At 43.8% G+C, this 27558-nt stretch overlaps 1 protein-coding gene across 1 annotated transcript in view; it reads left to right on the forward strand.

The window, feature by feature from the left end:
- Positions 1-27558, forward strand: part of LOC144686486 (A disintegrin and metalloproteinase with thrombospondin motifs 12-like) — a 665462-nt gene that overhangs the window by 561718 nt on the left and 76186 nt on the right. Inside the window, exons 19-20 of the mRNA XM_078551763.1 lie at positions 13106-14317; positions 23128-23280. Coding sequence (XP_078407889.1) covers positions 13106-14317; positions 23128-23280 — 1365 coding nt within the window. The remainder of the gene's footprint in view (positions 1-13105; positions 14318-23127; positions 23281-27558) is intronic.

Consider the following 27558-nt stretch of genomic DNA (forward strand, 5'->3'; position numbering starts at 1 on the left):
CGCTATGCAGCAGTACTCAGGCAGGGCTCAACTTTCAGACACAGACCTGCATTGCGACCGGTGGTCTGCTCCTGGTGGCTACTACCATTGCCCAGAAGGATACCACTGTGCAGCAGTACTCATACAGGGCTGCAGCAGTTCAAGAAGGCAGCTCACCACCACCTTCTCAAGGGCAATTAGGGATGGGCAAAATATGCTGGCTGAGTCAGTGATGCTCACATCCCATGATAAATAATAAAAATTCAGAGACTAGCATTTTGACCATGGCGGGTTGGACTGGGGGTGTGTGCAGGGAAACGGGGTAACACGCGGGTTGGTAAAGGGGAAGGAAGGCTTTGCAAGGGGTTGGAGGAGGGGAAGGGGGCATGATGGAAGGTAGAGGAGCAGGAAGGCCATGCAAGGAGAGAGAGGAGGAGGGGGAACAATGGAAGACAGAGGGGAGACCGAGGGGTGGGAAACTGGAGCACAACAAGGGAAACTAAATCACTGACAAACAAGGGGGTGAATGGAATACCACATGTATGAATGGGAGAGGAGCACGCAGACTCAGGCATAGGAAAAGTCGGGGGTTGTTAGTGTGGCACAAGAGGGATGGGCCACATGGAGACTCATGAAGTGGGGTGGGAGTTGGGAAGGGAGGCAGTGCGGTTTTCAGTCATGAGGATTATGGGGAAATCTGTGAAAGTCAAAGTCCTTGGTCTGGAGCTTGCAATCAGGAGTCAGGGAGTAGATACACTCCTGGGGCTCTGTAGATGTCACAGTTAAGAGTCAGAGAGTGGAGACAGTCATGGGGTGCAATAGGCAAACTGCAGGAATATACATTGGGAGCACAGTGCTCTCCAGCTCCAGGGAGCGGCAAGGGCTGTGTCTCAATAGAAATACTGCACAGCTTGATGACCCTGCCAACCCTGCAAAGTCCTCCTCACTAACATCTAGGGGTTTATGCCAAAATTCGTGAGCTGTCACAGAGGCTAATCAAGCAACAGCCTGACATTGTCATACACATGGATTCATACCTTGCAGACAGCATCTTAGACACCACCATCAACAGCCCTAGGTATGTCCTGTCTCACTGGCAGGACAGACCCAGCAGAGGTGGCAGCACAGTGGGGAGGGAGTTGCCTTGGGAGTATTCAACATCGACTCCTGACCCCATGAAGAATCATGGTGTCAAGTCAAACATGGGTAAGGAAACCTCCTGCTGAATACCACGCACCGCTCTCCCTCAGCTGATGAATCAGTGCTCCTCCATGTTCAACATCACTTGGAGGAAGCACCGAGGGTGGCTAGGGCATAGAATGTTCTCTAGGTGGGGGACTTCAATGCCCATTACCAAGAGTGGCTTGGTAGCACCACCACAGACCGAGCTGGCTGAGTCCTAAAGAATATTGCTGCTAGACTGGGCCTGCGGCAAGTGATGAGGGAACCAACAAGAGGGGAAAACATACTTGACCACATCCTCACCAACCTGCCTGTCGCAGATGCATCTGTCCATGAGAGTATCGGTAGGAGTGACCACCACACAGTCCTTGTGGAGACGAAATCCCGTCTTCACATTGAGGATACCCTCCATCATGTTAAATAAGATAGATTTCAAACAGATCTAGCAACTGAAAGCTGGACAACCATGAGGCACTGTGGGCTATCAGCAGCAGCAGAATTGTACTCGAACACAACCTTTAACCTCATAGCCTGGCATATCCCCCACTGCACCATTACCACCTTAAGCCAGGGGATCAACCCTGGTTCAATGAAGAGTGAAGGAGGGCATGCCACAAGCAGCACCAGGCATACCTAAAAATGAGGTGTCAACCTGATGATGCTACAACAGAGGACTACTTGTGTGCCAAACAGCATAAGCAGCAAGTGATAGACAGAGCTAAGTGATTCCACAACCAACAGATCAGATCTAAGCTCTGCAGTCCTGCCACATCCAGCCGTGAATGGTGGTGGACAATTAAACAACTCACTGGAGGAGGAGGCTCCACAAATATCCCCATCCTCAATGATGGGGGAGCCCAGCACAGCAGTGCAAAAGATAAGGCTGAAGCATTCGCAGCAATCTTCAGCCAGAAGTGCCGAGCGGATGATCAATCTCGGCCTCTTCCATAGGTCTCCAGCATCACAGATGCCAGTCTTCAGCCAATTTGATTCACTCCACGTGATATCAAGAAAATGCTGAAGGCACTGGATACTGCAAAGGCTGTGGGCTCTGACAATATTCTGACAATAGTACTGAAGACTTGTGCTCCAGAACTTGTTGCACCCCTAGCCAAGCTGTTCCAGTACAGCTACAACATTGGCATCTACCCGGCAAAGAGGAAAATTTCCCAAGTATGTCCTGTACACAAAAAGCAGAACAGATCCAACCCAGCCAATTACCGCCCCATCAGTATACTCTCCATCATCAGTAAAGTAATGGAAGGAGTAATCAACAGTGCTATCAAACAGCAGTTGCTTAGCAATAACCTGCTCACTGAGACTCAGTTTGGGTTCTGCCAAGGCCACTCAGCTCCTGACCTCATTACAGCCTTGGTCCAAACATGGACAAAAGAGCTGAACTCCAGAGGTGATGTGAGAGTGACTGCCCTTGAGATCAAGGCAGCATTTGACACAGTGTGGCATCAAAGAGTCCTAGCAAAACTGGAGTCAATGGGAATCGGGGGGACCTCTCCGCTGGTTGGAGTCATACCTAGCACAAAAGAAGATGGTTGTGATGGTTAGAGGTCAATCATCTCAGTTCCAGGACATCACTGCAGGAGTTCCTCAGGGTAGTGTCCTAGGCCCAACCATCTCAGCTGCTTCATCAATGACCTTCCTTCCATCATAAGGTCAGAAATGAGGATGTTCGCTGATGTACAATGTTTAGCAACATTTTCAACTCCTCAGATACTGAAGCAGTCCGTCTCCAAATGCAACAAGACCTGAACAATATCCAGGCTTGGTCTGGCAAGTGGCAAGTAACATTTGCACCACATGTGCCAGGCAATGACCATCCCCAACAAAAGATAATCTAACCATCGCCCCTTGATATTCAATGGCATGACCATCGCTGAATCCTCCACTATCAACACCCTTGGTGTTACCATTGACCAGAAAATGAACTGGACCAGCCATAGTCCATACTTTGGCTACAAGAGCATGTCAGAGGCTGCAGTGAGTAACTTACTTCCTGACTCCCCAAAGCCTTTCAACCATCTACATGACACAAGTCCAAAGTGTGATGTAATACTCTCCACTTGCCAGGATGAGTGCGGCTCCAACAATACTCAAGAAGCTTGACACCATCCAGGGCAAAGCAGCCGCCTGATTGGCACCCCATAAACAAACATCCACTCCCTCCACCACCGCCACACAGTAGCAGCAGCGTGTACCATCTACAAGATGCATTGCAGGAATTCACCAAGGCTCCTTTGACAGCACCTTCCAAACCCACAGCCGCTACCATCTGGAAGGACAAGGGCAGCAGATACATGGGAACACCAGCACCTGGAAGTTCCCCTTCAATCCACCCACCATCCTGACTTGGAACTATATCGCATTCCTTCACTGTCGCTGGGTCAAAGTCTTGGAACACCCTCCCTAACAGAAGTGTGGGTGTACCTACACCTCAGAGACTGCAGCAGTTAAAGAAGGCAGCTCACCACCACTTTCTCAAGGGCAACAATAGGCAATAAATAAATATTTGGGCTTTGCCTAGCCAGCGATGCCCACATCCCATGAATGAATAAACGAAAAAAGCAAAATACTGCGGATGCTGGAAATCTAGAACAAAAACAAAAATGCCTGGAAAAACTCAGCAGGTCTGACAGCATCTGCAGAGAGGGACACAGTTGATGTTTCGAGTCTGGATGACCCTTCATCAGAACTAAGACATATAGAAATGTCTTCTCATTCATCTCATTTCTATATGTCTTAGTTCTAATGAAGGGTTAGGGTTAGGGTTAGGGTTAGACTCGAAACGTCAACTGTATCCCTCTCTGCAGATGCTGTCAGACCTGCTGAGTTTTTCCAGGTATTTTTGTTTTTGTCCACTGGCAAAAAGAAGCCTTTCCTGGGGGGCATTCACTTCAGCAGGTGACCGTGCACACAGCCTCTAGATGGGTGGTGTAGAGGTCCACATGCAACATGCATCAGTAGTGATGGGCTCAGTGTGGATGATAGGAATATCGACCACAACAACTATGGAATCCAGTATGATTGGGAGAGGGAGTTCTACCTACACATCATGAGATTCGAGGTGGGTTTCTGCGCCACAGACAGTGAGAGAGGGAACATCGGAGGTGGACTCAAAATAATAGTGCAGAACCAGAGATCGGGACAAGTGCACTATAGAATTCAGAACATTGAATTTCCAAAATTTGCAAACGTGCTGAAATAAAGTAGGCATGCTGAAAATCAAACATCTAAAGTTATTCAGCTTCAAGCTTGTAATTGAAAACCTTTTCCCAACAGTATGGTATGACTTACATCAATATTATTTCTCTTGAGACATAAAGAAAGCATTTACAGCAGAACCATTGTACCGCACTGTTCAAGACTGGTAAACAACAAGTCTCAGAAGCCTTTTCAGCACAGAACATGTTCAAGTGGCCAATAAAACAGCACCTAATTTTAGCTTTATTTACCTCAAAGAAGCTAGACCAGACCTGGAAAGGAAGTCTGAATTGATTTCTGGATTGATATCCTCCGATTAGGAACTGCATGACTTCCTATTAAAAACAAAAGTTGGTGGCTTATGAATTACCAAAAGGATGTTATAATTCTGGTTCTGTCTGAGGAATGCTAAAATAATTTAACAACCCAGAATATAAGAACATACATTTTAATTGCTTCCGTGTGAATGCAACTGGTAGTGAAAACTTCAAAATGTGTTAATATATATTGATTGGCCAATTCTGTTCTTATGAAAAAAAAAATCCTTGATTTCCAGAAAATGTAAATCCCTTCTTCCAATGGGGAGCTATTCTGATGGTGTCACTGATGAATAAGAGTTACTGCATTCCAAAGAGCTCCATTTATTTTAACTAGCCCAGTGACTTTAACCAGTTGAGGAGCCAGCCCACATATTTCCGATATGTGGATGACACGTTCACTATATTTAAATCCACCGCTGCATGTAACAATTTCTTTTCATGTCTTAATGGGCACCATCTTGCATTCAAATTCACCTATGAAATGGAGCAGTCAAATGAACTCCCCTTCCTTGAATTACTAGTTGAGAAATCTGCCATGGGCTTCTCTACCACTTCTCTACTGCAAGCCTACCTTCACTGGTCAATATACACATTGGGATTCTTGTAGTTCCACGCGCTATAAAATTGGTCTTATCGGCAACCTCGTAAATAGGGCCCAATCCACTTTCTCACCATGCAAGCTTGATGCTGAAATAAGGTGCAAAGATATCCTGTGAGCAACAGGTGAAGCTAGCTGTTTCATGCTGCTGCTATGCAGTAGCAACACAGGTGGTATTTGCCACTAACAGGATGCTGCCGTCAAGCCAAAAAGATGCCCTGCCTATCACACAAATGAGTATTGTGGTATATGAATTTCAGTATCAGTGTGATGCTAGGTATGTAGGCCTTACATCCCAAAGACTGGGATCGTATCAAACAGCATGTCTCAGCTGTTTACAATGGGCAATGTACAAACTGTACCCAACCAGCGTGCGCTTGCAAAACTCAGTGTGCAACATTAGATGTGATTCTGCAATTGGACAACATTTGCTAAATAATCCTCAGTGTGCTATGAATTACGCTGACAACCAATTTAAAGTTGTTAGGCAGTGTGGCTCATTTGCATGTACTGGGAGCTATATATATTAATGCATAGGGCCCTGTTCTTTGCAGGCAGAAAGAACATGTACACACATTGCACCTGTGTCAGTTAAACAAAATAAGTGACAGCCATTCACTGACTCATTTCTGAGGGCAATGCCTTGACCAATCAAAGTCAAGCTGCCTGATTTAAATTTCAAACAATGCTTGGCAGTTAACGGTCAGTCACCATTATTGGTGCATTCTCCATGGCAATGCCTTTACCAATCAGAGTCCACTTGCCAACCAAATCAGCAGTCTCTTCACACACAGTATAAATTGTACGGACTCGAAATGTTAACTGTTCCTCCCCGCAGATGTTGTCAGAACTGTTGAGTTTTTCCAGCTATTTTTGTTTTTGTTCCAGATTTCCAGCACCCGCAGTATTTTGCTTTTATCCCAGTATAAATTGTTGTTTTCCCCCTTACCTTGGTACTCTTGTGAGTGTCCTGATGAGTGCAAGGCAAAAAACTTAGACATGTCCCTTTATTCAGTAACACACTTTTGTTTATTGTGACACAAATTTAATCTGCTGGCTGCTTTAAATATTTGCTGTATGCAGCCAATCCTACCTCCGCTGTTCATTAGCTGCACCCATCAGCAGGGGGCCTGATATGAAGAGTGGCTAGTTCTACTTAAATGTCGCCTGAACCTTTTAAAGAAGAGGTATATTGTGGCTGCAAGAAATGGTGGGAGCCTGGTGAAAAGTGAATCTGTGCAGTGATACTTTGAGGAATGATAGCACATGTAAAGGAGTGATCACCAATGTTTCCTGACAATGCACTGAAGGCTTTAATACAAGACATGGAAAGGAGAGACATTGAAAGTCTAAAGCGGGGCAAATTTATTTTGTGAGGTGCGCATGCCCATTCAGATCGAAATGAGCAGATACAGAAAAGTTGTGTACCCACCTCACCTGAATGATTGTGACACTAACTGATAAGCCTCTTTGCCCCAGAAAGTAGTCAGCCTTTCAGAACTATCCTCCAACTATTGCAAGATCTCTTTTAGTTATCGCAATCTCTTTAAATTTCACACATGCCATTTTATGCTTTCATCGCAAGTGTATTTCTTGCTCCCATCCTAGTCTTTATCTGAAACAAAGCTAAAAAGCTTAATTTGAAAAATTATGTTTTAAAAAGCGCATTTCATTGGGTACCTCCAAAGCTGATTTTTATGTTTCACACAGCAGGAACAGTGTGGGCATGTTGGGAAGGAGTACAGGCACGGTAAAATGGTTGGAGGGTGCTTGCATCCCGTTCTTGATGCATTCCTGCCTCCATCACTTATATTTGTCTGAACTAAGGCACGGGAAAGCCTCTCTCACCCCAGAGGATGGGGGTCTTAATTTAACTGTCAATATTGCATCCCAAATCCATCATTAGGAGGCGGATGTCATTTTAACTGCAGAACTGAATGACGCTTCAGAATGTCTTTACTTCCCTGGCTCCACAAGTATACCTTAGACACATAGGAACAGGAGTAGGCCCCTCAAGGCTGTTTCACCACTCAAGGAGACCTGTGACCTAACTGTAGTCTTAGGTCTTCCCTTTCTTAATTGCAACCCTACTGGCAACCCTCCCCCCAGCCCCCTGCCATCATTCCCACCTCCCAAACCCCCACAACCAATCCATACTTACCTCTCTAGGCACCTTTCTTGAGGTCCCCAGTGCCACTTGAACATCCTCTAATTCTGATTCCAGTCTGTTGACAGTAATTTCATATTTTCAACATATTTTCAAGTCTTGGGTAGGAATCAATGTCGGGGCATGCAAATGAGGCCTCAGAACTCTTGCATTTCACACCCAGAGTTAAATTCAGTCCTATTATTATTCAAGTCTCAACCACATCAGTCGCAGAAATTGTAAGCTAGTGGTGCCAATTAAGGAGTTTTTTTTAATTCATTAATGGGACGTGGGCTTCATTGGCTGGGCCTACATTTATTGATCATCCCTGGGTGCTCTTGAGAAAGTGGTGGTGAGCTGCCTTCTTGAACCGCTGCAGTCCATGTGGTGTAGGTACATCCACAGTGCTGTTAGGAAGGGAGTTCCAGGATTTTGATTCAGTGACAGTGAAGGAACGATGATATATTTCCAAGTCAGGATGGTGAGTGACTTGGAGGGGAACTTCCAGGTGGTGGTGTTCCCATCTATCTGCTGTCCTTGCCTTTCTAGATGGTAGTGGTGGTGGGTTTGCAAGGTGCAGTGTATCTTGTAAATGATGCACACTGCTGCTACTGTGCATAGGTGTGGAGGGAGTGAATGTTTGTGGATGTGGTGCCAATCAAGCAGGCTGCTTTGTCTTGGATGGTGTCAAGCTTCTTGAGTGTTGTGGAAGTTGCACTCATCCAGGTAAGTAGGGAGTATTCCATCACACCCCTGACTTGTGCCTTATAGAGAGTGGACAGGCTTTGTGGAGTCAGGAGATGAGTTACTCATTGCATGATTCCTAGCCTCTGACCTGCTCTTATAGCCACAGTATTTATATGGTTAGTCCAGCTTCTGGTCAATGGTAAGCCCCAGGATGTTAATAGTGGGGGATTCAGTGATGGTAATGCCATTGAACATCAAGGGGCGATGGTTGGATTCTCTCTCATTGGAGACAGTCATTAACTGACACTTGTGTGGCGTGAATGTTACTTGCCACTTGTCAGCCAAGCTTGGATATTGTCCAGGTCTTGCTGCATTTGGACATGGACTGCTTCAGTATCTGAGGAGTCGCGAATGGTGCTGAACATTGTGCAATCATCAGCGAATATCCCCACTTCTGACCTTATGATGGAAGGAAGGTCATTGATGAAGCAGCTGAAGATGGTTGGGCCTAGGACACTACCCTGAGGAACACCTGCATTCATGTCCTGGAGCTGAGATCTCCAACAACCAGAACCATCTTCCTTTGTGTTAGTATGACTCCAATCAGTGGAGAGTTTTCCCCCTGATTCCAGTTTTGATGGCACACTTGGTCAAATGTGGCCTTGATGTCAGGGGCAGTCACTCTCACCTCACCTCGGGAGTTCAGCTCTTTTGTCCATGTTTGAACCAAGGCTGTAATGAGGTCAGGAGCTGAGTGGCTCTGGCGGAACCAAAACTGGGCATCAGTGAGCAGGTTATTGCTAAGCAAGTGCCACTTGACAGCACTGTTGATGATCCCTTCCATTACTTTACTGATGATCGAGAGTAGGCTAATGGGCCAGTAATTGGTTGGGTTGGATTTGTCCTGCTTTTTGTGTACAGGGCATACCTGGCCAACTTTCCACATAACCGGGTAGATGCCAGTGTTGTAGCTGCACTGGAACAGCTTGGCTAGGGGCGCGGCAAGTTCTAGATCACAACTCTTCAGTACTATTGCTGGAATATTGTCAGGGCCTGTAGCCTTTGCAATATCTAGTACCTTCAGCCGTTTCTTGATATCATGTGGAATGATTCGAATTGGTTGAAGACTGGCATCTGTGATGCTAGGGACCTCCGAAGGACGCCGAGATGGATCATCCACTCGGCACCTCTGGCTAAATATTGTAACAAATATCTTTTGCACTGATGTGCTGGGCCCCTTCATTATTGAGGATGGGGATATTGTGGAGCCTCCTCCTCCAGTGAGTTGTTTAATTGTCCACCACCATGCACGACTGTATGTGGCAGGTCTGTGGAGCTTAGATCTGATCCATTGGTTGTGGGATTGCTTAGCCTTGTCTATCACTTGCTACTTATGCTGTTTGGCATGCAAGTAGTCCTGTGTTGTAGCTTCACCAGGTTGACACCTCATTTTTCAGTATGCCTGGTGCTGCTCCTGGCATGCCCTCCTGCACTCTTCATTGAGACAGGTAGAGTGGAGGATATGCCAGGCCATGAGATTGCAGGCTGTGTTCAAGTACAATTCTGCTGCTGCTGATGGCCCACAGTGCCTCATGGGTGCCCAGTCTTGGCTTGTGAGATCTGTTCGAAATCCATCCCATTTAGCACAGCGGTAGTGCCATACAGCAAGATGATTTGAAAAAATTAGTATACCACCGGTAATAATTCAATACTTTGAACTATTGCCCAAATCCTCCGGTCTCCAGACCATCGGAGACCGGATGTATGACAGAAGATGTCTGTCAGATCCTTGTGGACGTCCTACGTGGGAATTACCCGGGAAGCTTAAACTTCAGTTTGGAAATTACACTGCTTCCTGGGATCCTCTGTGAATGTCTTCAACTCTGAGTTAGAACCAGAGACTTGGGACAGATCTGCAGTACTTACCTGGGTAGTTACCCGGAAAATGTTGGACAGATTAAAACTAAGCCTAACACCTGAGTAACTCCACAACTGAACTCCCTCAAGCAACCTCCCTACCTCCTGACTACCACCCCCCAACCGCCTGACTAGCCTCCTGGCCACCCGACTACTCCACTGACCTGACCTGCCAGGGAGTAGTTGGCATAGTGGTATTGTCACTGGGCTAGTAATCTGAGGACCCAGAGTAATGCTCTGGGAACACAGATTCAAATCCTGCCATAGTTAAGTATAGACAGTGAGTAGATACACTGTGGAATTTGAATTCAATAAAAAAAATCTGGAATTAAAAGTCTAATGATGAGCATGAAACCATTGCCATGAGCTAATGTCCTTTAGGAAAGGAAATCTGCTGTCCTTACCTGGTCTGGCCTACATGTCACTGCAGACCCACAGTAATGTGGTTGACAATTAAATGCCCTCTGAACAAGGGCAATTAGGGGTGGGCAATAAATTCTGGCCTAACCAGTGACGCCCACATCCCATGAATGAATAAAAAATACCCATTGACCCACTAATTACCCTCCCCGACCTGACCCGACTACCCCGCAATTTAACTAAACCTCTCCCAACTTGACTATCTAATCCGACTAGCCTGCTGACCACCCAACTATCCCACCTGACCCAACCTAACTAAACACCCAACCCAGGGTGACTAACCCCCTCTGACCTGACCTGACTACTCACTGACCCATCTTATCCAGCTCATGCACCTCCCCACCTAGCCACTTACCTACTCATTCATCTACCTACCTCACCCACTTACCCTCATCACCAGCTCACCCACCTCCCCGCCTCTCATACCTATCCACCTACCAACTCACCCAGCCACCTACCTCACCCATTCATTAACCCACACTCAAAGACTGGATCTTTCAACTTACTGGACAGAATATCTTACAGCCATGTGAGGATGGGTAAAAATGACTCCCCTGTCCTACTACTCCATGTTTGACCATAACAGGGTTATTTGTGAATTTGTAAGGCTGAAGGTATCTACTCACTGTCTATACTTAACTATTGTCGTGCTTGTTGCAAAGAAACTAGCCTGGCAGGCTTTCTTAAATTTAAAACAAAAAGGGATTGTTTTTATTGAGTTAAACACCCACCCAAGTAAAGATATAAGAAATATTTAAAAAGGTAAACCCGTGTCTCGACCTTTGCAACCCACAAATACACACACACATAAGCATGTAAAATTTACAAGTTATACTGTAGGTAGTTACTTTCTTAGCTAAATTAAAGTTCCACACTTATAGGTAAAATAATTGAAAGTTCACTGTTAATGAGCCCTTTGCTGGCATCTGTGGCTGCAGCAGCCTTTTCTCCACAGTGGCCTTGAGATTCCAGGAGTTGAAGCCCATGTAAGGAGGCAATTTCCTTTTAAAATATAATCTGTCTTTCCCAGAAGCCTATGATTTTTGTACCTGAGGTTCCTTTCAATGAAAAATTATCTATCTCTGTGCTGGATTTTAAACTGAAATAGGGAGAGGGCTTTGACCTGAGGGAGAAGGGAAAGGGGAAAATATTACTCCCCAATGGCATGTTTTTCTAGACTACTATTTTAGCAGCTTGTGTGCTGTATTAAAAGAGATTTCAAGAAAGGTTACTGCAGTCACATGGCCTCTCTCACCATAATGATTTCAGAAGGTACCTGCTTAGCTGATGTCTGAACCAATTGTGGCTTTTGTTTCATGGCTAACGTGGTTAGATTCTATAATGTCCCAGTCATTAATTCCTGAATATCCCTTATCCATCTTGATGAGATAGGAAGAACACCTTTCCTTGAAGCTATTGTCCTAGTAAACTTTCTGTCTCCGCTTGAGAGGTAGCCTTATAGAAATGCAATGTGAGGTCCAATGCAGTTTCCAGTAAATCCTTTTGATGTAGTTCATGACGCCGGCAGGTGTGAAATTCCATAGAAAGATGTGTCTGAATTATAATTGACATTGAAACTTTACAGAAGCTAGTCAACTTGCAAAAGCAGAAGTCAGGTGTGTTGTGGCAGCCCTCTTAAGTCAGTCTCTTTACTTGCTTTTAAAAAGTCCTTTTTAAACCGTTCAATATATGTTTGATCAGCCGATGACATTACATATTGATATCACTTATGCACAAGTCATATTATGGTGACAGCAGCTAGTGCTGTAAAAAGTGAGGTGTCTTCTCTTCTCCCAGCTCTACTCCCCTCTGGACTTCCCTGGGGGACGCTGTGCTGCACATTTCTTTGACAGCCAGAATCAGCAGATCCCATAAGAAATGATCAGCAGCCTCAGGCCAGGAGAATCTTCACACGTGTTGCCACTGCTTCGAAGATTCCGGCTATTCAGTCGCACGTTACTATCATTGGTTCACTAGTTTGAAAGTATTAAGTATTTCATTGGTGATATTAATTCACTAGGTTGAAGCTACTGAGCAGAAATCATTGGTGTTCATTCTTTGATATGTATGTGCTTGGTAGTCCAAGACTAAGTAGAACATTCTTACAAAAGGTAATCGACCTGAATCGTTAACTCTGTTCCTTTCTACACAGATGCTAACAAACCTTTCCAGTATTTCCAGAATTTTCTCTTTTTCATCCATTATTAGTAATAATTCACTGGTGTAGGGGTATTCAGTGATATCTTACTGAGAAAGGGAAACCTGACCTTTAAGAACTGCTGTCTGTACTGCAGAAATAGAAGTTGTTTTAGCTTTAAAACCACAATATGCTTAAAGGCAATGCTTTCTTTATATTCTGTTATTTAGGAACAATAAAGTTTTAATACTTTAGGAATTCTGCACAATGTTGATGACCAAAGAAAACTCTCCAGAGTCAAGAACTGAGTGAACAAATGAAGCACAAGTAAATACAACAGTAACAAAGCAGAGAAGATAATTTTCTAAATAGTCTTTTAACTGTTAATAGAAATCTGAGTGATAAGAATGTTTATAAAGTGATTATTTATCCCCTATGGAAGCAAAATCATTGCATTCTGCTTTGCATGCTGAGACAAATTAAACTTGCTATTTATTTTTCAGTGCTCAGTTACATGTGGAGGCGGCTTCCGCACACGGACAGTGACGTGCGCTCGGAATAATAATGAGCTCTGCAAAATTTCCAAAAGGCCAAACGCGAAAAGTTTGTGCGGCTTACGGAACTGCCCTATCAATAAGAAAATTCTGTTCCCTCTGCGGAAGCCCAAAGGTGACAAGACTTTTAGCAAAGATCTGCCTAGTAAGCTGGGGCCCAAATATGGCCCTAATCACTCAGGTGCAAAAGTTCAACCTAAACCCAAACAAATACCTGTGACAACTGAGGAGCCTCTTTCTGTCAACATCACGATGCAATCAGCTGCTAGCACAAGCCCTGTAACTACAGTGGGTACCACTACAAAAATACAAATTCATTTGCAAGACAAGCCTGCCCCAAACCAGCAAAACAACAATGCATCAAGTGATGATTCCAACTTTATTGCTATTCAACAAGATTTGACCGACGAAGGTGATAACACTAATTGGAAGAGGGTCACTGAAGCTGGAAATGTTACACCTACAATTCAAGGTATGAACAAGACACACAGTACTACTGGTGAAAGTGACAGTGCCTCAGAATATGATCCTATTACCACAGAAGTGGTTGGTGATCATCCTTCGTTTACAAAAGAACCTCAGGTTAATCTCACAGCAGATGAATTCAATAATGAAGTTACAAAGTCTACCACAGCCCCTATCAGTGCCGAGGAATCAATTTTATATGGTAGTTCACAGACAACGCTTGCCACTACAGTAAAGCCTGGTAGGACGCAAATAGTCAAGCCAAATGTAAGAGCACCTTCTCCAGGTTTTGTTCGTAGAAAGCCTGGTTTTCCAAGGTTAAAAATAGATTCAAAGATCAAAGCAACTATGGAGCGGGTAAGAATGAAACTTCTCAGGATGCTGAATCCAGAGCGTTTTGCTAATATTAGTGACATCCTCACACCTGGTCTAGTTTTTAATGATGAAAACAGTCTGCAGTACAATCCTGAGCTCACTACTTCTAATGCAGTTGGTATCACACACTCGGAATGGGTAAAACTCTCAGAAGCAATTGGAAGTAAATTGCCATCCTCCGAAACACAATTTACCACAAAAGTACCTTTGAAGAGAACTCCAACTACAAATAGACCAAATAATTTCCTCAATGTTACAGACTATGATGATTTTGAACCTGAAGTTAACAATGCTTTCTGGAAGGTTGGAAACTGGAGTGAGGTATGTTTTCAATTAAGTAACAAAGAGAATTTCCAGATAGTGTATATATAATAGCTTATTACTGTTAGAAATAGAAGCTGTGATACATGTTCTACTTTTCCCTACCTAATTGTGATTAGACTATCTACAGCAATGGTTTCGCTTTATAATAGCACCCCGCTTTACCTCTCCAGCATCTCTCTCACACTCTTTTTCTAAAAATGTATTCTTTCATGGGAAGTGGACGGCACTGGCAAAGCCAGCATTTGTTGCCCATCCCTAACTGCCCTTGATTTAAGGGGCTTGCTAGGCCATGTCAGAGGGCAGTTAAGAGTCAACCAATTCTGTGGGTCTGGAGTCACATGTAAGCCATAGGGTGAGGATAACAGATTTCCTTCCCTAAAGGACATTAGTGAACGAAGTGGGTTTTGTTTTACAAAAATCGACAATGGTTTCATGGTCATTATTTCTGAGACTAGATTTTAATTCTAGAATTTGTTAAAATGTCCCATTTTGAAATGTCCTTGCCTGCCATATTTTCGTTCCTGGGAGGCGGGGGCCAGGCCCAAGGCAGCGGTGCTGGTGGGCAGATGATGAGGCTGGCAGGCTTGAATATTTACCTCCAATTGTATTGGTGAATGTCTGACCCTTAAACCCTACCCGTCAACCTCCCATCTACCACACATGCCCCCTTCTGCACCCTCCATGCCCCCTGCTATCCCCATGCACTTTCATTACCCCCAAGCACCCACATGCCCCCTCAAAACCCCCATGGTCCCTCCATAATCCCCATATATCCTCCATAGCCCCTTACCCAGTATGTACTATGGGTAGACCTCAGCAGCCTTGCCTTTCAAATGGGCACATTTCAAGCTGAAGACAACTCAAGAGCAATTCAAAAGAAGTTAAATCCCCTCAAGTGGTCAGTCTGTTATTAAAACAAACAGCTATTCAATAACCACATTAAGGACAGATAATTATTTCATGATCTCTTAAAACTGTCAATCAAACTGCCTACATGAAACATCCTGCTGAGATAAGTGGTTCTGTAGCTTTTGAAACACATCCAGGCACTCATAATGGACCCAGCTGTCAAAACAAACTTACAAATGCAGGCAAATCAAGGACACACTCAGTAGAGTTTGCGTTGTGCAATGCTGCGTTAACTTAATGTTATTACAATTACACAGCTGTTCCTGAGGCTTTTCCCTATCTAGTTGATGCTCTGTATGAAAAAGATTTTTTTAAATTAAGAGCATCTACCTCATGGATGGAAGCTTCAGGCCAATACACATCCAACAACCAGCTCTGAAAACTCTGCTCACATCTTGACAGCTGTGGCAAATTCCACCACAGCAGCTGAGACAATCTACAACATTCTAAAACAATCAATAATATTCTAAATAAATCAACTCACAGCATTCTAAAAAGAATAAGTCAATTCATCCTATCTCCCAATAATAATGAACCCTTTAAAGATTAGGGAAATTCCAGGATCCAGCTCCAATCCACATCTTCACCAAAAAACAAGTCAGTTATTCCTATTGAAACTGCAAATGCAAATAGCTATGTCTTTTTTCTATGTTACTCCAGATGACCTGTCAATCAAAGCAGTCCAGGAGCAGGTGTACTTTTTTCTCGATGTGAAAGCTGATGGCCAGTTTTTTTTGTCAAATTTACTTCAGATCATGACACTAGAGTTCCCAAGTTTTGTTTTCAGTTTTGAATGCATAATAACACTTTGTCAAATGGGAAACGTACTCAAATACATCTCAACACTTACACAATCCTAATCAATGTGATGGTCAATGTACCTTTACAGAACCAAGCCCTATATTCAATCACTACAGGAACAAATCTAACATACAATACAACATTAACTATTAAAACTGAAAGAACAGATTTTTTTTATTTCAAAGCTTGTCGATGAAAGAGTTCCAGGAGCATGCAACTGTGTTTTTTTTTGGTTCCCCACTTGAGACAGGGGTTCCCCCATAGTCCATGACTCCTGTGCAGTGTTATGAACATGTATACTTACAGAATGGGCCTGACTCCACAATAATTAAGGGCAAGTTAAAACTTCCCACCCCCACAATGGAGCCAAAAAATATAGCAGTGTGAGCGAGCTACCCACACCCTTGTTTTGCGCCAGCAAACATAGCTGGAAACAGGATTTGGGGCGGGATTCCCAGAATTGGGTCCTGCCCGCAATTTCTAATGGGCTCTTGGGTCAGCCTAACTCAACCAAAATCCAAGCCATGGTTTGTCTCCCACCACAGATTCCATCCCCCACCTAGGCAATTAACTCAGTCTGAAGTAGACCATATGCACCCTCGGTGTTCTATTGATCCTATATCCTTTACATCACAGAGGTGTTTACCTCTGTAACATTGCCTGCCTCCCTTCTTATTTTAATCCATTTGCTGTTGAAAACTTCTTCTATGTTGTCGTCATCTTTAGATTTGACTATTCCAATGCTTTCCTGGCCGACATTCCATCCTCCACCCTCCCGAAACTTCAGCTCACTTTCAGCCCTGTTGTATGTATTTTATCACTCAACAGGTCTCAATCATCTATGACTCCTCTACTTACTGACTCATATTGACGCCCAGTTGTCAAATGCCCCATAATTAAAATTTAACCCTCAAACATAGTTTTTGGCCAATTGGGCCTCAATAATGTATTTAATGAAGAAGATGATCAGACCAGGAGACCAGCCTGGATCAACAAGTGAGCCTCATTTACACTACGTAGCCAAGATAAATGCTGTGTTTATTCCCATGTCTCATTTACTTTGCTGGCATGAGATCAGAGCGGAGAAAATTCTTGTATCAGGAATTGCCTCACCTGACCCCGCCTCTTCAGGGTGCATATTTGGGTTGGAAAGAAGTTCCACCTGTCTCAAATCCTTACACCGTTTGGAATATGGTGGGATTTTGAGCAGAGACTCAACATCTTCAGATTTAGTCAGAAACTCTCAATCTCCATTAGGCCTCCTTTGTCTGATGTGTGCCATTGGAGCATGGTCCGTGCCGAGGAATGTCAGCCCTAAGATTCCCCTGTAATCTGATGTGAACCCAATATCATTGCAGTTTGAATTACATAAAATGTAATAAACTAAAATGCATCATCAAATTGACACCAAGATCAAAAGATCATGTGGCTGTCAAGACAAATAAAGCAATTGTCTTGGATATAAAAATACATACAAACATGGAACAGGAGTAGGCCACTTGGTCCCTCGAGCCATGGTTGATCTGATTGTAACCTCAATCCCACATTCCTGCCTACCCCCAATAACCTTTCACCCCCTTGTTAATCAAGAATCTATCTAGCTCTGCCTTAAAAATGTTTAAAGACTCTGCTTCTACCGCCTTTTGAAGAAGAGTTCCAAAGACTCACGACTATCTGAGAGAAAAAAATTCTCCTCATCTCTGTCTTAAATGAGCGACCCCTTTTTTTAAACAGTGACCCCTAGATTCTACATTCTCCCACAAGAAGAAACATCCTCTCCACATCCACCCTGTCAAGACCCCTCAGGATCTTCTTTGCTTCAGTCAAGCCACCTCTTACTTTTCTAAGCTCCAGTGGATGCAAGCCTGTCCAACCTTAACTGCCCTTTCCTGGTATTAGTCTAGTAAGCCTTGTCTGAACTGCTTTTAACGCACTTACATTGTTCCTTAAATAAGGAGACCAGTACTGTACACAATACACCAGATGTGGTCTCACCAATGCCCTGTACAACTGAAGCATAACCTCCCTACATTTGTAATCAATTCCCCTCACAATAAATAATAACATTCTATTAGCTTTGCTGTATAGAAGAACTAATCTTATATCTAGTATACAACAGCTCTAAGAGTATGCGTAACCCACTCAGACTAAATCCATTGTTTAACACAGGGATATTGATGTAATGATATTAATATCATGATTAAAAAAAACAGTTTCTCAGTTATAGGATGGATGATTTCATTGGCCTTGAAATTCTGTGAACAAAGAGGGACAATGTTGGCACTTCGTGCAGCAGTGGGCTGGAATTTGGGGTGTATTTGGTTCCACCAGGATTCAAATCTCTGTAAGAAGCCCGGGAGATTTCTATAGTGGAGAGTGAGAATACCTTACATTAGGGGGTGTGTCTGAGGGCATTCCAGGCTATGCTGGGAATTCCTCCATTTTAGCCCACATTGGACCCAGGGATATCTTGTCAGCTATGATGTGGTATGAGTTATGTTGAAGGCCTAATTGAAACCCCTGATAGTCAAACACACAGCTGGTTAATCCAACAACTGGAGAATTCATCATCGTTATGTTTCTAAGTCAAGGGACTTGGAGTTCCCTATTGGAGCAGCTGGATGGCATTTCTAAGTTAAGCTGGCAGAATCAGGGCAGGCACCAGGATTGTTTTTGCACATTCATGGAGAGAATAATACGGAAGTGGGCTATTTTGACCCCATTTACTCTCCCAGCTCATTAGTATAACTTCAGGTGTATATTTAGAACCAACTAATGATGCAAGAGAAAATTGTATGAAGATTAACATTTTAGAAGTTGTGGAAAATTAAAGCTGAATGTCACAATGGTGGGGCAAAATTTAGAAAGCCTGCAGAGTCTCAAAAGTAAACCTCAATCTAAAATGTAAATGAGATTGACTAGCAGAGTGTCTCAGGGCTCAGTTCAGATCCTTTGATATTAATAATGTGCTTAAATGATTTGGAAGATGGATTTAAAAAGGAACCAACCAAATTTTTCGACGCTAGCAGAATCAGAGTGTGAGGGAGTTGTAAGTAATAGGGAATGCAAATACAAAACATTAAAATAGAGTGGGAAATAGGGATGTTACATGTGCCAGCTGGATTTCACCCTAGAAATATCATTTAATGTAAAATGAAGATGGGATCGAGTGGTGGCAACACTGAGGAAAGTCCACTTATTTTGCTCCACCATTGGAAGTAGGGCAGGAATTATGGCCGAAATCTATGAACGTTGATATTTTTGGGGTGGTTTGTTGATGACTTTCAGCAGAGTCTCTCTGGCCTATTTCTCTTCTCTGGTGCCTTTGAGCTATCTGCCATGGTCACATTCTCACCTTTAAACCAGAAGATTGTGGGTTCAATCTGCTCCAAAGGTTTGATTATAAAACACTTTGGGATATCCTGTGAAAGGCATTATAAAAATGTAAGTCAGTCTTCTTTCAGAGGTTACTGCCCCATAAGTATGTGGATGTTGGGAAGGACAGGATCAGACTGAACCATGAAAACACCCCTGCGCCCCACAGATTAGTGAAGGGAGACATTCAGGGCATCCCAAAGCACATAATAGCCAAAGAGGTGCTTTATTTTGAAGCGTGGTCATTGTTGTAATTTGGGAAACACAGCAGCCAATTTATATATTTATACATTAATCAGATAATATGTTTTACTGAGGTTGGTTAAATTTATCCCAGTCAAAAGGAGGGACTCGATGAGAAGGATGAACCAACCGTGGTTAACAAAGGCGGTCAGGGAGAGTATCCCAATCAAAAACTAAGGCATATAAAGTGGTGACAACTAGTAGTAGACCAGAGGATTGGGAATTTTTTAGGAACCAGCAGAGGATGACTAAAAAGCTAATAAAGAGGGAGAAAATTGATTATGAAAGTAAATTGGCAAGAAATATAAAAACAAATAGCAAGAGCTTCTACGGGTATATAAAAAGAGAATGGCTAAAGCAAGCGTGTGACCCTTGGAGGATGCGACTGGAGAATTGATAACGAGGAACAGAGAAATGGCAGATAATTTAAACCAATATTTTGCATCGGTCTTCACAGTGGAGGACACTATAAACATTCCGAAGATATCAGATATGCAACGAGCTAATGGGAGGAAAGATCTTGTAACGGTCTCTATCACAAGGGACAAACTAATGGGACTAAAGGCAGACAAGTCACCAGGACCCGATGGCCCGCATTCAAGGGTTTAAAGGAAGTGGCTGCAGAGATAGTGGAGGCATTGGTTGAAATATTCCAGAACTCTCTGGATTCCAGGAGGGTCCCAGCGGATTGGAAAACCGCTAATGCGATACCCCTGCTCAAGGAGGGAGGGAGACAAAAAATGTGAAATTATAGGCCAGTCAGCCTAACATCTGTCATTGGGAAAATGCTAGAGTCCTTTATTAAGGAAGAAATAGCAGGACACTTAGAAAAGCTTAACGCAGTCAAATGGATCCAACATGGTTTTGTGAAAGGGAAATCATGTTTGACAACTTTGCTAGAGTTCATTGAGAATATAACAAGCCGAGTTGATGAAGGGGAACCGGTGGATGTAGTGTATTTGGATTTCCAGAAGGCATTCGATAAGGTGCCACATAAAAGGTTACTGCATAAGATAGGAGTTCACGGTATTGGGGTAATGTATTAGCTTGGATTGATGGGTCTTTATCAGGCTGGAAAGACATAACTAATGGAGTGCCACAAGGATCAGTCCTAGGGCCTCAATTATTTACTATCTATGTTAATGACTTCTAGGAGGTTGCAGAATGTAATGTATCCAAATTTGCTGACGATACAAAAATAGGTAGGAGGGCATGTTGTGATGAGGACGTAAGGAATCTGCAAGGGGATATAGACAGGTTGAGTGAGTGGGCAAAAAACTTGGCAGATGGAGTTTAATGTAGGAAAGTGTGAGGTCATGCACTTTGGTAGGAAAAATCAAAAGGCAGACTATTATTTAAATGAAGAGAGACTCCAAAAAAGTGCAGCACAGAGAGATCTGGGTGATCTTGTGCATGAAACACAAAAAGTTAGCATGCAGGTGCAGCAAGTAATTAAGAAGGCAAATGGAATTTTGGCCTGTATTGCTAGGGGGTTGGAGTTTAAAAATAGGGAAGTCATGTTACAACTGTACAGGATGTTGGTGAGGCCGCATCTGGAGTACTGTGTACAGTTTTGGTCCCCGTATTTCAGAAAGGATGTACTGGCATTGGAGGCAGTTCAAAAGAGATTCACTATGCTGATCCCTGGGATGAAGGGGTTGACTTATCAAGAACGGCCAAACAGGTTAAGCCTTTATTCATTAGACTTTAGAAGAATGAGGGGTGATCTTATTGAAACGTACAAGATTCTGAGGGGATTTGACAGGGTAGAAGTTGAGAAGATGTTTCTACTAGTGGGGGAATCTTGAACTAGGGGACATAGTTACAGAATAAAGGGACATTCATTTTAAATTGAGATGCGAAGGAATTTCATCTCTCAGAGGGTAGTGAATGCCTGGAATTCTCTACCCCAGGGAGTTGTGGAGGCTAGATCACTGAAAGTATTTAAAGAGGAGGTAGCTAGATTTTTGAAATACTGGGGAGTTGAGGGTTATGAGGAGCTGGCGCGAAAGAGGAGTTGAGGCCTGGGGCAGATCAGCCACGATCTTATTGAATGTCGGGGCAGGCTTGAGGGGCTGAATGGCCTACTCCTGCCCCTATTTCTTATGTTCTTATGGCTGAGGGATATATATTAGCCAGGTCACCAGCTATATCTCACCTGCTTTTCAAAATAGCCCTGTGATCCTTTACATTAACTTGAGAGGGAAGACAAGGCCTTGATTTAACATCATGTCCAAAGGACAGCACCTGCAACAATGCAGCACTCTCAGCACTATATTTGAGTGTCAGTGCAGATTTTGTGCTCAAGTTTCCAGAGTTTCCACAATCTTTGACTCAGGAGTGAGCATGCTACTAACTAAAGCATGGCTATCACTAGAGAGCAATCAGGAGTAGGGATCCCTACAAATCTTTTTGTTCCCTAAATGAGGAACAGTTTCAATTCCAATGTCTCTACTATCATCTTGGCGACTATCAACAAACTCATCGCAGACCACCAATTCAAATAGTTATCTTTCTAGTCTATTTTTTTCTTCTTCCTTGGCACATGAGATTTGTTAGCAAGGCAAGTATTTATTATGCATCCCTAATTGTCCTTGAGAAGATATTAGTGAGCCACCTCCTTGAACTGCTGCAGTCCATCTGGTGGCGATACACCCACAGTGCTAGATGGGAATTTCAGGATTTTGACCCAGTGACAGTGTAGGAATGATGATTTAGTTCCAAGTCAGGGTGGTTTGTGACTTGGAGGGAACCTTGCAGGTGATGGTGTTCCTATGTATCTGCTGCCCTTGTCCTTCTAGGTGGCAGGGATCGCAGGTCTGGAAGATGCTGTTGTGGGGAGCTTGGCAAGTTGCTGCGATTCATCTTATAGATGGTACACACTGCTGCTATTGTGCATTGGTGGCAGAGGGAGTGACTGTTGAAGGTGATGGATGGGGTGCCAATCGGGCTAGCTGCTTTGTCCTGGGTGGTGTCAAGCTACTTGAGTGTTGTTGGAGCTGCACCCATCCAGGCAAGTGGGGAGTATTCCATCACACTCCTGACTTGTGCCTTGTAGTTGGTGGACAGGCTTTGGGGAGTCAGGAGACAAGTTATGTGCTGCAGAATTCCCAGCCTCTGACCTGCTCTTGTATGGATTAACTAATCGTTTCCAGAACTACTGAGTCATCTAGAAAACATAAAATTATGGGGTATCCATCCTGTGACGCTGGTTAAAAGCGTAAGCGTGTAATGTGAAATTGTGCAGTGGCAACCCTTGATATTGCTTCCATTAACATTGCATCCTGGAAATGTGATATATAATCCTGGAATGTGCCTAGAGCAAAGGTGGGGAACATTTATTCCTTTAGTATTCATTTTAAGGGTCCAAACTTTTCTATAAGTTGCTGCTGTTAGTACATTTAGTAGACTGCTGTGTCTGTTGTCAGTTGTGATGTCTTTGTGTGCTTCAGTTTTTCCCTTAACTTTGTTCTATGCAGTGTTCTACCACGTGTGGAATTGGTGCTATATGGAGACAGATAGAGTGCAGCACCAAAGAAGACTCAGACTGTGAAAAGATTAAAAAACCAGCCCCTGCTCGGAGATGTTTTGTACGTCCATGTGCTAGCTGGAAAATAGGTAACTGGAGCAAGGTAAGCAACGACTGCCAATTGTAAAGGGGACAGTTGATTTTTCAATTTCCCGGCACCCCCCACCCCTCCCCCGCCTGGACTGTCTGCCATCAACGTATTCCCATTTCTCTAGAGGGTGATGATCATCAACCTGACAGATGCTCATCATCCTACAGTAATTCACCAAAGTGAATTGACTCTGTGCACAAGTTTACACAATGAAAGGCTATTTTATATGGCTTTTATAGCTTTTGTGTCCAGGGAACTGAGTGGTGCCAAGCACCAGGGTGAAAAATGGGTCAGGTCTGTGCCACTCTGCTGTAGATTCTTGGGGATTTCCTTCAGGGGAGAGCATGCCATTTGTTTGCTAAAATAGGTGGGCCTGTGTTAATGAAGCGATATGGGGCAATCTAGGTGTTCTACCTCATTTTCCAGGGGATGCCCTTTCTGAGCCCTCAAGTGCACAATCTATGGAAACCCTGCAAACAGGGTAAAATTCTACATCTATCTCTTCCAGAAGTTTAAACTACAGTTGGGACCTCATAGTTGGCAATCTCTACTGACAGCCACAATCACTGAAGGCAGAGAAGCAGCTCAAGCCTGAAACCACACCTCCTGGTACTTGGGCTGCTCCAGGGCCATCTAAACGGGCAGGGACTTGGAACAGAGGTTGGCAGCTCTCAAGTACCAGTAGCACCACTGTGGCCACTGCTGGTACTGCATCCAGGGCTTGAGGAGGTGTTCAGCAATGGATCAGAACTTTGTAAGTGTTTGGGGGTCAGGGAGAAGGGCTCAGCAAGGGGTTGGGGGCTGAGAATTGAGAGGCCATGAGGGTGGAGAACCTGAGAGGGGTAACAACTTGTGGGAGGGCCTCTGATGGGCTCCGGGAGGCCAATTAAGGAGGGATCCCTGATGCCCACAGGGGAATCTGCCAGGCTGGCTGCTTAGCATGGGCCTCACCTGCCATCAGTTCAATCCTGGCGACAGCAGTGGGATGAGGCTCTTAACTGCCCACTTAAGGGCCTCAATTGGCCCATTGGTGGGCAGGTCATCTGATACCACTGTTCCTACACCACACCAGGCTGGTAAAATTTCAGTGGGATCAGTAGGTGGCGGTGGGCAGCAGCCTGCTGAATGTAACACAGCCCTGCCTTTAAACCCGCTGGTGGCAGGGGCGGGGTGGTGGGGGGGGGGGGTGGAGTATAATATCCAGCACGTTTTGTGATGAATTAGACATTTCCAAGTTTAATTTCATACTCACTCTTTTTGCAGCTCTTCTTTTGGCATCCTTTGCTGTTCTTTGTACCTCTTCCATTTGCCAGGATCAATGCCATGTTTTTGCATTTCTGCAAGCGTTTTTCTTTTAACTTTATGTTTTCTCTTATCTCTTCATTAGTCCATTGCTTTTTTTTATAGACAAGTAGAGCTCCTGGTTATGTATCATTTTGTACACCTTCCACTGATCTTTGTCTTTTTGCCCATTGACAATTTAGCCCACTTTTCTGCTGATACTTGTCTCAAGACATTGAAGTCAGCCTTAGTAGCTGTTTTGTGTTTCTCCCTTTCAAGCACTATGTTGAACTCTAGTGTATTATGATTGCTATTAGATGAACGTCCATGCACCATTAGACTATTAAATAAATCTGATAATTACTTATTACTAAATCTAACACAGTATGCCCCCTTGTTGGTACCAGGACATATTGTTGCAGAAAACTACCCTGGACAAACTCAAGAAATGCACTACCCTTCTGACATGTGCTTACCTGCTTATCCGAATGAATATGAAAGTTAAAGCTCCCCATCCTGCTCTTGCTCCATTCTTGTCTATTTTCTAAGTTTATACAAAGGGAGGCAGTGGTGTAGTTATAATCCAGAGGCTGATGCTCTGGGGACATGGGTTCAAATTCCACCACAGCAGCTGGTGGAATTTAACTTCAATTAATAAAGTCTGGAATTGAAAGCTAGTCTCAGTAATGGTGACCATGAAATGATCGTCAATTGTTACAAAAACCCATCTGCTTCATTAAGACCCGTTAGGAAAGGAAATCTGCCATCCTTACCTGGTGTGGTCTACATTAAGAACCACATTCTTAACTACCCTCTGATGAGCAACAAATGCTACCCTTGCTAGTGGTGCCCACCTCCCATGAAAAAATACATTAAAAAAACTACCACTTCACAGGTGCTACCTGTGCCAAAACACCACTACAGCCTTAAATCCCTTTCTAAATTCTACCCACAAAGTCTCCACTGCCCCCTTTCTTCTCATTATATCTTTTCTTATCATTGAAATGATTTCATCCTTAACCGCCAAAACTCTATCATTTTCTACCTACCATACAAATGAGCGATGTGATATATGAATTTCAGTGCCAGTGTGATGCTAGGCCATATGTCCCAAAGACTGGCGGATTGTATCAAACAGCATGTTCCTTCTGCTGTTCGCTATGGGCAAGGCACAGACTGTACCCAACCAGCGCTTGTAAAACTCAAAAGACAGTGTCCACAATATTAGCTGCGATTCCACAATTGGACAACATTTTCTAAATAATCCCCAGTGTGCTAAAAACTATGCTGATAACCAATTTAATGTCAGTCTGGCTCACAGTGTGGCGCATTTACCTGTACTGCATGCTACATATATTAATACACAGGGCCCTGTTCTTTGCAGACAGAAAGAACATATATGCACATTGTGCCTGTTTCAGCTAAGCAAAATAAGTGACAGCCATTCGCTGGTTCATTCCTCAGGTCAATGTCTTGACCAGAGTCAAGCTGCCTGTTTTAAGTTTCAAACAATGTTTGGCAGTTAACTGTCAGTCACCAACAACTGTTGCATTTTCCATGGCAATGCCTCAACCAATCAGAGTCCACTGCCAACCAATCAGCACTCTCTTTTTACATGGTATAAATATTTTGTTTTCCCTGACATTGGTGTTTCCTTGCGAATTGTCCTGATGAGTGCAAGATGAAAAGCTTCAAAAAAAAAGTCTTTTTTAAGCAATACTCAAGTTCTACACTACCAAATGACTATTTCAATAATTTTCCTTATGACATTGCCACCTTATAACCTGCTATATTAGTTCCCAGTCCTGACTACCTTGCAACCATGCCTCAGTCATGGCTACAATGTCATTCCCTCCAAATTGATTTTGTGCGTGCAGTATTTTCTATTACTTTCCACACGAGTTCTCCCGCCTCCATTCACTAGTTTAGAATCGTTGTGGCCACCCTATTTTTTTCTTTTTGCTAGGATGCTGGACCCAGCTTGGTTCAGGTGGAGCCCTTCCCTATGGTACCGATCCCTCCTGTACCAATACAGGTACCAGTATCCCGTGAAATGGAATGCGCCTTTTCCCAAGTCTATTCCTTTAGCCGTGCATTCACTGCACTACATCAATTTTCAGACAGCTTAGGTAATAATCCAGAGAGTTTAAACCTTGAGTTTCTGCTCCTTAATTTATCCCCTGGTTCCTGGTGTGCTCCACTTAGGATCTTTTGCAAACTCTGACATTTTGTTGATCCCAACATGGATCGCAACAACTGGATCCACGTCTCCTCACCAATATCCTTTCAAGCAATTGAGGGTGTCCCTCATCCTGGCACCAGGTAGGCAACATACCATGTGAGACTCTCAACCATCACTTTAAAAGATGCCAGCTATCCCCCTAATTATTGAATCCCCTAAATCTGTCATGTTACACTTTCTCTCCTTCTCCTCCTCTTCCCCCGGCCCCCTTTAAACAGCCCCCTGTGCCAAATTGCCACTGTGCAATGAAGAGTACAGGCGGGCATAGCAGGAGCAGCACCAGGCATATCTAAAAATGAGGTGTCAACCTGGTGAAGCTACAATGCAGGACTACTTGCGTGCCAAACAGCAAGCAGTATGCGGTAGACAGAGCTAAGAAATCCCACAACCAACGGATCGGATCTAAGCTCTGCAGTCCTACCACATCCAGCAATGAATGATGGTGGAAATTAAACAACTCACTAGAGGAGGAGGCTCCATAAATATCCCCATCCTCAATGATGGAGGAGCTCAGCACACCAGTGTAAAAGATAAGGCTGAAGCATTTGCTGCAATCTTCAGCCAGAAGTGCCAAGTAGATGATCCATGTCGCCCTCCTCTGGAGGTCTGCAGCATCACATATGTCAGTCCTCAGCCAATTCGATTCACTGCACATGATATGAAGGAACGGCTGAAGGCACTGGATACAGCAAAGTCTATGGGCCCTGACAACATTCCGGCAACAGCACCGAAGACTTGTGCTCCAGAACCAGCTGCGCCCTTAGCCA

This window comes from Cetorhinus maximus, chromosome 1 (assembly GCF_964194155.1).
Source record: "Cetorhinus maximus chromosome 1, sCetMax3.hap1.1, whole genome shotgun sequence".
Classification (NCBI taxonomy): Eukaryota; Metazoa; Chordata; class Chondrichthyes; order Lamniformes; family Cetorhinidae; genus Cetorhinus; species Cetorhinus maximus.